Source organism: Prionailurus bengalensis, chromosome X (assembly GCF_016509475.1).
Source record: "Prionailurus bengalensis isolate Pbe53 chromosome X, Fcat_Pben_1.1_paternal_pri, whole genome shotgun sequence".
Lineage (NCBI taxonomy): Eukaryota > Metazoa > Chordata > Mammalia > Carnivora > Felidae > Prionailurus > Prionailurus bengalensis.
Window position 1 is genome coordinate 37,054,378 of NC_057361.1, and position 12,120 is coordinate 37,066,497.

The 12,120-nt window shown below is 36.7% G+C and overlaps 1 protein-coding gene across 19 annotated transcripts in view; it reads right to left on the bottom strand.

Annotated features, from left to right (window-relative positions):
* The window catches only part of CASK (calcium/calmodulin dependent serine protein kinase), a 358,988-nt gene that overhangs the window by 289,449 nt on the left and 57,419 nt on the right, over positions 1-12,120 (bottom strand). For 11 of the 19 annotated variants that reach the window (XM_043570166.1, XM_043570162.1, XM_043570158.1 and 8 more), the window contains exon 2: positions 3,208-3,338. In XM_043570166.1, coding sequence (XP_043426101.1) covers positions 3,208-3,338 — 131 coding nt within the window. The remainder of the gene's footprint in view (positions 1-3,207; positions 3,339-12,120) is intronic. The other 8 variants (XM_043570170.1, XM_043570169.1, XM_043570160.1 and 5 more) reach the window with 1 other exon arrangement.

A 12,120-nucleotide genomic window follows, 5' to 3' on the forward strand; every position in this document is an offset into this window, starting at 1 on the left:
TATCACATGTTCTTATAAAAACAATGGTTGAAGACTATTAAACTGTAAGCCTCTTAAAAATAGGTGCTCTTCTGGGGCGCCTAGATGGCTCAGTCGGTTGGGCAGCCAACTCTTGATTTCGGCTCAGGTCATGACATCATGGTTCATGAGTTCAAGCCCTGCATCGAGCTCTGCACTGACAATGGAGAGCCTGCTCGGGATTCTCTCTCTCCCTGCCCACCACCCTTGCTCAAAATAAATAAATAAATAAATAAAATATAAGTAATTTTTTAAAGTAGGTGCTCCTTTTATCTGTCTTTATATTATAATGATCTAAGTAAACGGCATAAGTTAGGATCTCAGGTGACCCTTTACAAAGCCTATTTTACTCAATAATGTATTTGAATACAAATTCACTAAAACAGGAAAAAATATTGAGGCAATGACAAAGATCAAATAAACCATAAAGACAAAAATAAAAAAATAAAATGGAAAAATAAAAAATCAAATAGATTTTAAATTACGTGTTGCTTGAGAGACAGAATTATAACAGAACATAATAGTAAATACAGCTATTTCTAGATATTCTTATTTGAATTTATGGATTCCTTTTTGTTGTGTTAAATTTCACTTCAAAATAGGTTTTCTCCTTAATACAGCATCTCCTACACTTAGCCATGAATGAGGTCATTTTGGACCCTAAGAGTTTGTAAATGGACTGAAAGGGCAAAGGGGATAAGATGTTTTGCCTGTAGTGACTGCAAAGGTGTTAAAAGACACTGGGAGGGAGAAATTGGTCAAAGAGGTTTTATATAAATATTTATTATATATCTTATAAAATGTATCCAACTTAAAGTAAGATAGTGTTAACATGAGCAATAAGAGGATATGGGAACACCACTGCAAAAAAGAAAAAAGGAAAAACAGGTGGGGGGATAGTGGAGATGAAATTTTGATTTTGCTTCTTGGTCATTGTGAGTCACTGTGCTAAAGACGACAGGAAAACTACATTTTGGCACCATAAATATAAAAGACAAGTTGTACATTTTCATCTGAATAACACTGAACTCTTACCCAAACCAGGTAAAATCATGAGTAATATGCAGAATTCAATTGGTATCATTTAATATGTATAGGTTGTGGCCTTACCATACAGGATCAATGAAATGACCTGGCCTTGTCTTCAGAATAGGGCTTGAAGATATTTATATAGCAAAAGCAGTGCCAAAACAATGAAGGAGTAAGCTACAATTTCAGTGACAGGCTCTCATATATTAGGTAAAGACCAGACAAACTCAGAGACAAGGACTACATGCCTACCCCTCCCCCTAAGTTTGGCATTTGACTCCCTAACTAGGGGACAATAAAAAAGAGGTTCAGCCTAGCAGTCCGAGTCTATGACACCAGAAATCCCTGCTGAAGAAATCTGTCAATAAACAACCTCAGCCAACTGAGAAAGTAATCAATTGACTCACTGAAAATGTCTTTAGCCTGAAGAGATTTAGAATTAAGTATAACAATGAGCTAAATCAATAGAAAATTGGTATACTGAGTAACTGATTTAGACTTGTGATTTTAAACTAGACTCTTACTAAGTTCATCAACAGTAACAGAACATTTAAAGGAAATACAGATTCGACATATCCATAGGTTTAATAAACTAGGTTTACACAAAACTACCTCAAGACCCAGGAAGGTTTTGGGGCGCCTGGGTGGCGCAGTCGGTTAAGCGTCCGACTTCAGCCAGGTCACGATCTCGCGGTCCGTGAGTTCGAGCCCCGCGTCAGGCTCTGGGCTGATGGCTCAGAGCCTGGAGCCTGTTTCCAGTTCTGTGTCTCCCTCTCTCTCTGCCCCTCCCCCGTTCATGCTCTGTCTCTCTGTGTCCCAAAAATAAATAAACGTTGAAAAAAAAAATTTTTTTTAAATAAAAAAAATAAATAAAAAAAAAAAAAAAAAAAAAAGACCCAGGAAGGTTTTATTATTGGTTGACAACTGAGGTAAAGAAAATCAAATACAGTATATTAAACTTGAATACAGGTAAGTTTTAGGAAATATAATTAAAGCCTGCTTGGAAGTAGATCTTAAATTCTGCTAAATTTATAAAATAATTTATATTAAAAAGTAATAATAGCCAATTCTAGAGTATGAGTCCATAAGATCTAAAACCTCTGAATGTTACCATAACACCTTAAGGATTAAAGCACTTAAAAAAAAATCAGTGATTCCTGTAACAACTTCTAAGAATCTTCTATAATCAGTACATGGGTAATAATAATTCAAAGGGTTAAAAAAGTACTTAAAAGTAACGATCCTGAAAAAAAGATCTACAGAAAAAGATGAACTTGGAGCTCACAGTATGTGGGATTCTGCTTTCCAAAGTTAAGATAACTGGATAAAATATAAATAGGCTACTCTGCCTTAGCTTTTCCAACTTCAACTATCAATTGCATTGTTCTTGGGATTAAAAAAAAAAAAAAAGACGAAAGAAGGCTATGTATTTTACTGGAGTGTTAAAAAGCCTGAATTTAGAAGACAGGCTAGTTAGAAAAATAAATGTAATCAATTGTGCCAGCTGAAGTATGAGCACATGGGAACTGTGGCTACACAAAACTAGGACTTAAACTGTGTAAAACTTTAAAATGCTTACATACTGTTTAAAAATATTTGCATATAAATATGATTATCCATATCAAGGTTTTAAAACCAAGTTTTAAGTCTGGCAAGTCCTAACAGTACTGATCTTTCAAATTTTCACATATACACCCTAAGTGTCTTAAGCCAAATGTGATATAGGAGTCTTTTAGTTCATTTAGACCATAATCCTGAAGGTGGTAAATTATGGATTTGGAGGGAATTCTTAGTTTCTTCTGTATCTGCAATTATCATTATCTTTCCCATTATTTCCCCTCCCTCCCTTCCCATCCCTTGTTCCATATCACAGGAATCAAAATTAGACCCTAAAAAAGATATATACATATATCCAGATTTCACTGATCTTCATGGTGAAAAAGCATAGGCCTAGAGCAATCCTATATGGCTTTATAACTGTAAAGGACTCGAGCTATCTTTCAAATACCATTTTCTAGAATTGACAAACTAGACTGGAATTTAAACTGTCTCCACCCACTTCCCACTATATCATACCCACCACTTCCCCACCCCCAGATGAAGGTTAGGTTGATAAATGGATTTTGGAGATGAAATAAAGCCAGACATCAAATAACTTACTTGAAATCCATCTCTTACCTTCTGTACTTAACCCTGGACTTGATGTGAACTTGGCTACATCAACAATTTTTACAGCAAATTGCTGCCCAGTTTCTCTGTTGATACATCGTCGTACAACACTGAAGGGACCCCTTAAAGAAAAAGAAGAAAAATACCAAGTTTAATTCAGTGATTTTCAGTCCCTGTTTCCCATCAGCATCTTACTGATGTTTCATTGTCTACTATGGCCATAGTTTAAGATCAAATTTAAGTAATGTAATTTTGAACATATTTTTCTATAATCCATGAGGTAAATAATTCATAAATTAGAAGTTATTAAGCCTGAATAGAACACAAATCTGCATTTCAAAATGACTTATTAAAATTTTAACTAGTATTCTTATACCCAAGGCAAATAATCTTTGTAATATTCTATACATATTATCAACATCTTAAACAAAATAAGAAATCACAGTGGTAGCGCACACAGCTTTCACCTTTTGAAGCAGAAACTTAAGTCTTCCTTGACACCTTCCCTACCGCCTATCTGATCTTCACTAACAAGTCCTACGGCATTTCTCTCAAATCTTTCTCAGTCCTGTCCACCTCTCTCCGTGTATCATACCCTAGTTTAAGCTACTATCATCTTCTAGCAGGACTACTAAAAAGCTGGTTTCTCTCATTCGCTCTGGCAGTCATGTTTTAAAAATGAAAATCTGATCTTATGTTTCTGCTTAAAATCTCAGAGAAAGAAGGTATTTTCAATGCATAATATTTAGTTAAGAACCAAAACACATGAATAATTCCCAAATAGGAAAATACACCCTAGTAGAATCAGGTCAAAAGATTTGAAGAGGCACTTCACAAAGAGAAAGCCCTGCATGACTTTGTCCCAACAACCTCTCCAGTCTCACATGAAGTCACAGAAAAACCTATCTTCCTTAAACATCAAATTAGAATTGTTCTAAATTGCCAATGGAAAGGAAGTAATTTCTACCAGGAGAGCCACTGACCCAAGTCATTTGAGTCATCCAGCTCTCTCCCTAAATTGGTGGCTCTCAATACTGCCCATACAATTGAATCAACTGGGATGATTGTTACATACACACAGTTCCTTGTGATTAATAGTTATCAAGTATCTGAACAAAAGATAATCCAAAGATTCATTTGTACATGCTTGGATTGACTATTGAATAATACAGAAGGCAACAGCAATATACTGTAGCTTATTTGAAAACGAGTGTGGTTTAGGTCATTAAATACACATACACGTATACACATGCATATTCCCCTCTCTGCTCAGGAAAAAAAAAAACACCCTCATTGGTCACTTACACTGGGACACCTGTGATACTGTTTGCCTCAAAGAAGGTTTGTCTTTCTCTCAATCAGGAGACAAGGAAAAGAATGTCATCTAACCCAGACTGAAACATTTCTCTAACATCATACAAATTAGTTGATTTCACGTGCCATCATCAGAACATCAATTACACCACAGCCTCAAATCTCTCTTCAAGCAATCTAACAAAGCTCAACTGGAAGGAAAAAAATAGTAATAATGGGCCTTTCAGAACTCTGAAGAAAGAGGACCTTTTTTGATAACCACTCAAAAATATTCAAAGATTTTCCTTCAAGAGAAGACAATATAACAGTTAGGCAGGACTCCCACAAACGTTTTCATTCTCAATCTGGATGTCTTACTTGTGATTACTTATCCTGACAACAGCAAGCAATTTCAGGAAATGCTTAATGTAATTGGTTTTTGTCCACACATAAACCCTTGGGATTCTATTTATATATACATTTGTGTTGTGTGCTTCAATTCACTACATCTTTTTGGAAATGTTCCAAGATCTGTATGTGGGATTATTCGTGGACAATAGTCATTTTTTTTTTTTTTTACTTTTTCCTGTTTGAACAAAGGTAAAGAAGAAAGCATAGCTTCTCTCTCCACCCTTTTAGTAATAGTAAAATGAAGAAAGAGAGAAAGAAAGGGGAATACAGAGGGAAAAAAACTGAGAAAGGTGTCTAAATCTGTGAATAAAAATAAAAAATCAAATCCTCAATTCTTTAGGCTAATTTTATAATGTGAGGGAAGGAAAATGAGTTCACTTATGAACTACCAATGACCTGAAGACAGGTCAAAAGTAAAGCATTTCAAGGATCTGTCCCTCAGTGGCACCCAGGGAATTAGAAAAGATGAATCAAATTTAGTACACAAAAAAGACAAACATACCTAACGTTTTTTCTTATGATTTAATCCAACTAGAAACTCAATGGAAACTGATAAAAATTCAAATGAGTATACAGTGTTTATAATTTTAGCAGGATCTGAGCACACTTATTTGGTTGACAGGTTAAAGACAGGCAAGCTATGAAATACTCTGGCTGGGTTTCCCATCTTAAAAAAGAGGGTGTAATAAAGTGTGTGTAATACAGTAAATGTTTTATACTTATTAATTATACGCAAATGATACGTTAAGCAACAGCAAAAGCTCAGGAGGCCTAGGTCTCGCCATGTATCTGGCCTAAATTCTTTGATGCTTGAAATTTCATCCTTGCATTTAGTCTATGGTGCAGCTCATTCCTGAGTATTTATGTGGGGGAAAATATTGACAGATAGTTGTAAGCCATCATCATAGATGACTATCTTTCTCATGTTTCTACTAATCCTAGCCAGCGTGTTAATCAAAATGAAATAAGATAACTGATAGCATTTCACATTTGATAAAATAGACATTCTTTATTCAACTCTTTTAGAGCAGTGAATTTTGATAGGGATTGTGGCACAAGGTTCCATGAGGCAGGTGGTGGCTCGCAGAATTCTGTTTTTAAGTAAAAGGTCAATTAAACCAGAATATGTTGCAAGTGAATATTGCTATACCATGGCCTAAAGTTTTGAAAAGAATGCAGCTGTGTCTCTTTGCAGACAGAGTCGTCTCCTCTGGTTCTCATTTATGTGAAAAAAGGTTAAGTCTAGGAAATAAGCAATTTTGATAGCAACAGTAAATCCATCCAAAAAGGAGACCAGAATTAAGTGAAATCAGGCTAGAATATAGTATGTTGGTTTCCAGGATAATAGGATAGATTTAACACAATGCATCTAATTTATCTTCCTCCCCAAACCCTTTTCAAATGATACCAAAGGGCTTATCATTTTTTAAGAAGGACTGGGAGAAAGGAGAGGTGACAATAGTAATAATCAAATTTGAGGAAGCAAAAAAGCAGATAGAGTAGTAACTGACTTAGCAGACTCAGGAAAGCTGAAGGACAAACAGAAAAGAAGGAATGTTCAAAACCAAACCCATTCATTTACACTCCAGGTTCTTCAAGAAGCTCTTGAACTGGCAGCACCAGATAACCCTGAACTAGAGGTTAAGAGAGTGGGGCTAAAAGAACAAGGTTTGAATGAAATGAAATCTCTAAAGCAGCAGGTAGAGTGGTAGATCCCCTCCATACCCATACTCCATACCACTGTGCAACTGCGCTACTGCCATCCTATCAGAGGCCCATTCTCTAGAGAGGGTAGAACATAGGGTCTGAGAATCGGGGGGGGGGGGGCACAAGGGAGTTAAGGAAGTGGTTACTAGTAAGTGGAAAGCAAGGGGATTGAGTGATCACTCAAATTGAATGTAGACAATCCCAGCCCCTTTCTCCTTAACAAGGGGGAATGTTAGAAGCTAGAGCTTTATCCTTCAGGTAGGAGAAAGATTTTCTGTTGCGTTTTATGACCAGCCCAGAAGGAAAGATCTATAGATAATGACTTGAACTGCTCAACGAGCTCTGCCCACAAATTCAGAGCTCTCAATCAGCTTTCAATTCATCTCCTGCAGGGTTTCCAACCTCAGCACTACTGGCATTTTGGCCTGGCCTGGATAGTTCTTTCTTGTAGGAGGATGTCCCCTGCATTGCAGGATGCTTAACAGCAATCTCAGCAGCACCCCTTCACCCAGTTTTGACATCCAAGAATGTCTCCAGACATTTGTCCCCTGGGGCGGGGGGGGGGGGGGGGGCAAAACTGGCCCCAATTGAGAACCACTGCTCTAGTATTAATCATGAGTAGACAACCAAACTCCCAAAACATCTGGAGAATAGTCTCTAATTTGGAAGACCAAAATCTCAAAACAGAGTGAGCAACCAAAAGGAAGCAGACTAAACAAGATAAAAAACTTCAAACTACTATTAATATCCTAAGATATTACAACTATGAAACAAAAACAGAACTTTCAGAAAATATAAAAAGGGCTCTTGAAAAATAAACACCTTGAGAAATTTAAAACTCAACAGAAGGGCTAGAAGATAAAGTTGAGGAAATGCCCCAAAAAGTAAAGCAAAAAGAACAAAAGAAATGGAGGGAAGAACTCAAAAGAATAATCCAAAAAAATTTCCCAGAACTTAAATCATGAGTTGCCCAGGTTTAAAGGACCCACCAAATACTTTGCACATGCCACCTGTGGAATTTCAGAGCCAGATTCTCAGAAGTGGAGGTAAGGGTGTGCTAGTAGGGGAGTATGATATGGTTCACACACCAAGATCAGGAACCAGAATGGCTTCTGATTTCTCAGTGGCAACATGAAAAGCAAGAAGATGACAGAGCAACACCTTCAAAGTCATGAAGGCAATTTCTAACTTTTAATTCTATATATATCCAGCCAGAAAAACCAATAATCATAAGGATGATTTCAGACATGAAAGAGATCAATAAATTACCTGCAGTACATACTTCGTGAAGAAATTATTTTAAGATATGTTTGCCAAAACAAGAGACTAGATCAGCGAAAAGGGCGCCAAGTGATGGCAAAGAGGAGGTCCAACCAACACAGGAGATACATAAAAGGAACCCCCAAGAGGGTAACGAAACAGGACCTCTGGCTGACAGCGGGGTGTCAAGGAGAGGTTAACTAGTCCACACTGGGAGCTATCAAAGGTTTCCCCTGCCACCTTTTCAACCTCAAAACAGAAGGACCGGGGGTGCTGGGCCCATTCTTCCATTTTGTTTCTTTCAGCCAGGGGCTGATAAGATTTCTGCTCTTCTCTGCTACCTGGAGAGAAGATGCTCATTTCACTCCACAGCAGTGTTCTCCTTTGGTATATTCCTGAGAGCTGGAGGCAGTGGACTGAAAAGCAGGAAAATGCAGGGCAGCCCAAGCCTCCTGACCTTATTCCTGTAGAACAGTAAACCAGCCCCATACCACAGCACTAATGTCCTGCCTGTGAGGAGCCCCACATCCTGGGATTTAGCTGCGCCCTTGCCATTCGACTTCCCAGAAGGGGCTCCTATACACTCTCAGGGTATCTGAAGCCAGACTGTGAACAAGAGGTTCTGTTCAGCTTCTCTCCTCCCGAGAGTCTTCGTACAATAGTGGTAATATTGCCCTGTCCTACTCAGTTTGTAAAGCCTAAAAAATATGCTTTTTAGGCATACATACCTAGGTGGTAAAGCTATAAAGAAAATCAAAAGAAATGATTAACATAAAAGCCAGATAGTGGCTATGTGGGGAGGGAGGCTGTGATTGGGAAGGGCTTTTAAAGGTACTAATAATATTCTATCTCATAACCTGGATGATGGATTCATCAGTTTTCGTTCCACTATTATTTTCCAATACACACACACTTTACATACTCCTCCATACATACATTTCCCAGTTAAAAAAATGTTTTTAATAGTTCAGAGTCACAACCTTAAGATCTTGCTAACCAAAGGTCTTAATTTTTTACATATCTGTACAAATTATCTTAAGTGACTTGATATCTATAAAAGAAAACAGTGTTTGCATCTCAAACATAATAAAGTCAATATGAATTATATTCATTGTAATGGGGTGAACTCTGTGCATATCACAGGACTAGAAGCTTCATTACTTTATAATGAATTGTGCAATGTACCACAAGGGATACAGGAAAATCATGAACAAAAAAGAACCAATTAACAAAAGGAAAGAGAAGGATGGGGTAAGTGAAGACCAAGTACAAATTCATATTATATACATATAAAATACATATAAAAATATATACACACATATTTGTAAATATATACATGCATACACACAGTTGATGTGCAGTCAATCCTCATTATTTGTGGAGTATTTACAAAGTCACTTACTAACATTTGTAACCTAAAATCAATACCCACTGAACTTTCAGTCTTTGGCAAACACATGCCTAAAAGCAAAAAATTTGAGTCACCTGATGTGGATGTTATTAGCTAAGGGTGAATGAGGTGACACTCTGCCCTCTTGTTTCAGCTGCCGTACTGTAAGCAAGTGTCCTTTTTGCCATTTAGTGCATTTTTTCACATTTTGTGCTTTTTGTTGCTAATTTTCATTCTTTAAAATGGCCTTCAAGTGTAGTGCTGAAGGGCTGTCTAGTGTTCTTAAGTGCAAGAAGGCTATGAGGTGCCTTAAGGAGAAAATACATGTGTTAGATAGGCTTCATTCATAGAATGAATTATAGAGCTGTTGGTCAGGAGTTCAATGTTAATGAATCAACAATATATATGAAATAAGGGATCTTTAAACAAAAATACACATAAAACAGGTTATGTATTGATTTGGTTGAAGAAAATGTGACCAAAGACTCACAGCAACCTAACCCTGTATTTCCCCTAGGGGCAATGGTTCACCCTTCATTCAGTGTTCATGGCAACTTTATAGAACATAACCACTGCAAATAATGAATATCATCTGTATGTGTGCATATGTAGATATGCACACATGCATATATGTATTAATATTATGTAATATATATTTATAATATATATTAAGGTATTTAGAATATAAACTCAATGAGTACCTGGTATATACTGGACCCTCGATAAATATTTGGTGAACGATGTATCAAAAATAAACTAGGAATGAGCAAGCCACTGTGATATAAATTTATATCACACAATTTTACCCATGTATATAAAACTGAAAAACTATGGTACTTCTACTTACCTGTTTCTCTACCCATTTACTAAGTCTCTATCTTCCTACTACTTTCTATACAGTTCTGATGTTAGTTGAGGGAAATAAATGGCAGGTGAGTAAAAAGGAAACAAAGTGAAAATATAGTAATAATGACATTAGCAGTAAGAATAAAATCTTACGAACTACATTTTATAGACACAAATATATAAATAATAGCTAATAAAGACAATGATGGTCTTTTCCTCTTATTTCAATGCCGTTAGTCATTGCCACTAAGGAAGAGCTCATACATATCATTCCATCAAGAAATCTTTCCCCTGTTTTCCTGTAGCTTTGTGGTAGTGATAGGAGAGGGATGTAGTTCTGACACTTTCTCTTTGATACTACAGGTACCCCCCTCCATCCTCCAACACACACACTTACATATACATACCAAGCTGGGTTACTTTAGTTACAGTGACTAAACCAAAGGAAAAAACTTTGCCTAATCATAGCTACTGCCAAAGAAACACACATGATGTGGAAAATTATTAAAATCAAAGTCTCAGGAACTGTTGCCTTGAATTTTAACAATTAAAGAGCTGACAGAGGAATTAAGCTCAGTACAATTCAGACTGTTCCTTGAAAATAGAAAGGGGAGGCTTATTTGAAAAAGTTGGTTGTAGATCTCCAATAAGCTAACAGAACAAATCTAGCTCAACTGTCAAAGCTGAGTAATTCAAAGAGTTAAGACTAACATTTACTAATTCAGTACTTGTATTGGCATAATTAGTACCTCTGTCAAACCCTGTGAAAAGTTCAGTGAAAAGTTTAGGAGATCTTTCTTTAGATTTTATGTAGCATACCATTCTCTGGTCTGAATCTACATAGGATATATTCACCACTTCTTCGAGAGGTCTGCAGGGTACATATAGCAATTCCTGCTAATCCAAAAGTTCTGGAAAACTTGATTGATATGTGTGTGTGTGTGCATGTGTTTGAAGGGCTGGGGTTAAGGCCATGGTAGAAGCATATGGACTCTTGGTCTTTGTTAGCTGATATATAATGGAGCATGTATCGAGAGACTTGCTAACAGAAGAAAAATACTTTCATAATAGATATGAAACATAGGAAGAAGAACAAAGGAGGAAAAAAAGGAAAAAATAAAACATATGAAGAAGTATAAAGTAAACACATCCCAAAGTAAGAAATTTGACTTGGTTGTACATACTTAGGCCTTTTTAGCTAAATGTATAAAGAACTTTCAGGTTATTGGTTACCAAACACTGACATTAAACAAATTCTATTGATATTTGCACATCTTATTCATTTACCTCATTTTCCCCAACGGAAAGATCCCTGTTCCCCCCCCCTCCACAGTGCAGACTATTTTAATAAAAGATTAATAAAGCAATCTTTGCCCTCAAGAAACACCTAATCTTAACAGATTGTTATTGGTACATACACATAATCTTAGTATGCTATAGAACAAGGTATTAAAATAGTATAATACCCCAGGGTTTATTATCTGTGGATAGGAAGGCAGTCAGAGAAAGCCTCTATGAGACAGACACTTAGGAAGGCTTAGAAAGATGAATACATTTTTCACACCAACAAGGGAAAGGGGAAAATTCAAGAAATTAGTAGTAGCATGTAGAACAGCCTACAGCCAAGTCAAAGCATGGTTTGTACTAGATACTACAAGCTATCTGGTGTTACTGGTGTGAAAAATTGGAGGGAAAGAAGCGGCTAGAAAAAAAAGGGGGGCAGAAGAAGATACGTTGAGGGGGTGAGTATGGGCCAGTTAGGAAGTTACCCCATTAGCCCAAGCCTGAGGTGACAAACACCTAAACCAATACACTAGAGGCAACTGAGGTACTTAAATCGACAAAGTAGTGAATGATTAGCTTGGGGGTCAGTTGAAAGAATGACTTACAGATTTCTGGCAACAGTTACTAAGTAGATAATGACACCATCAAATAAGGGAGGAGCTATATGAGAAAGAATGAGTACAAAGCTGAAAAGGAGACACAGGCCTGTGAGT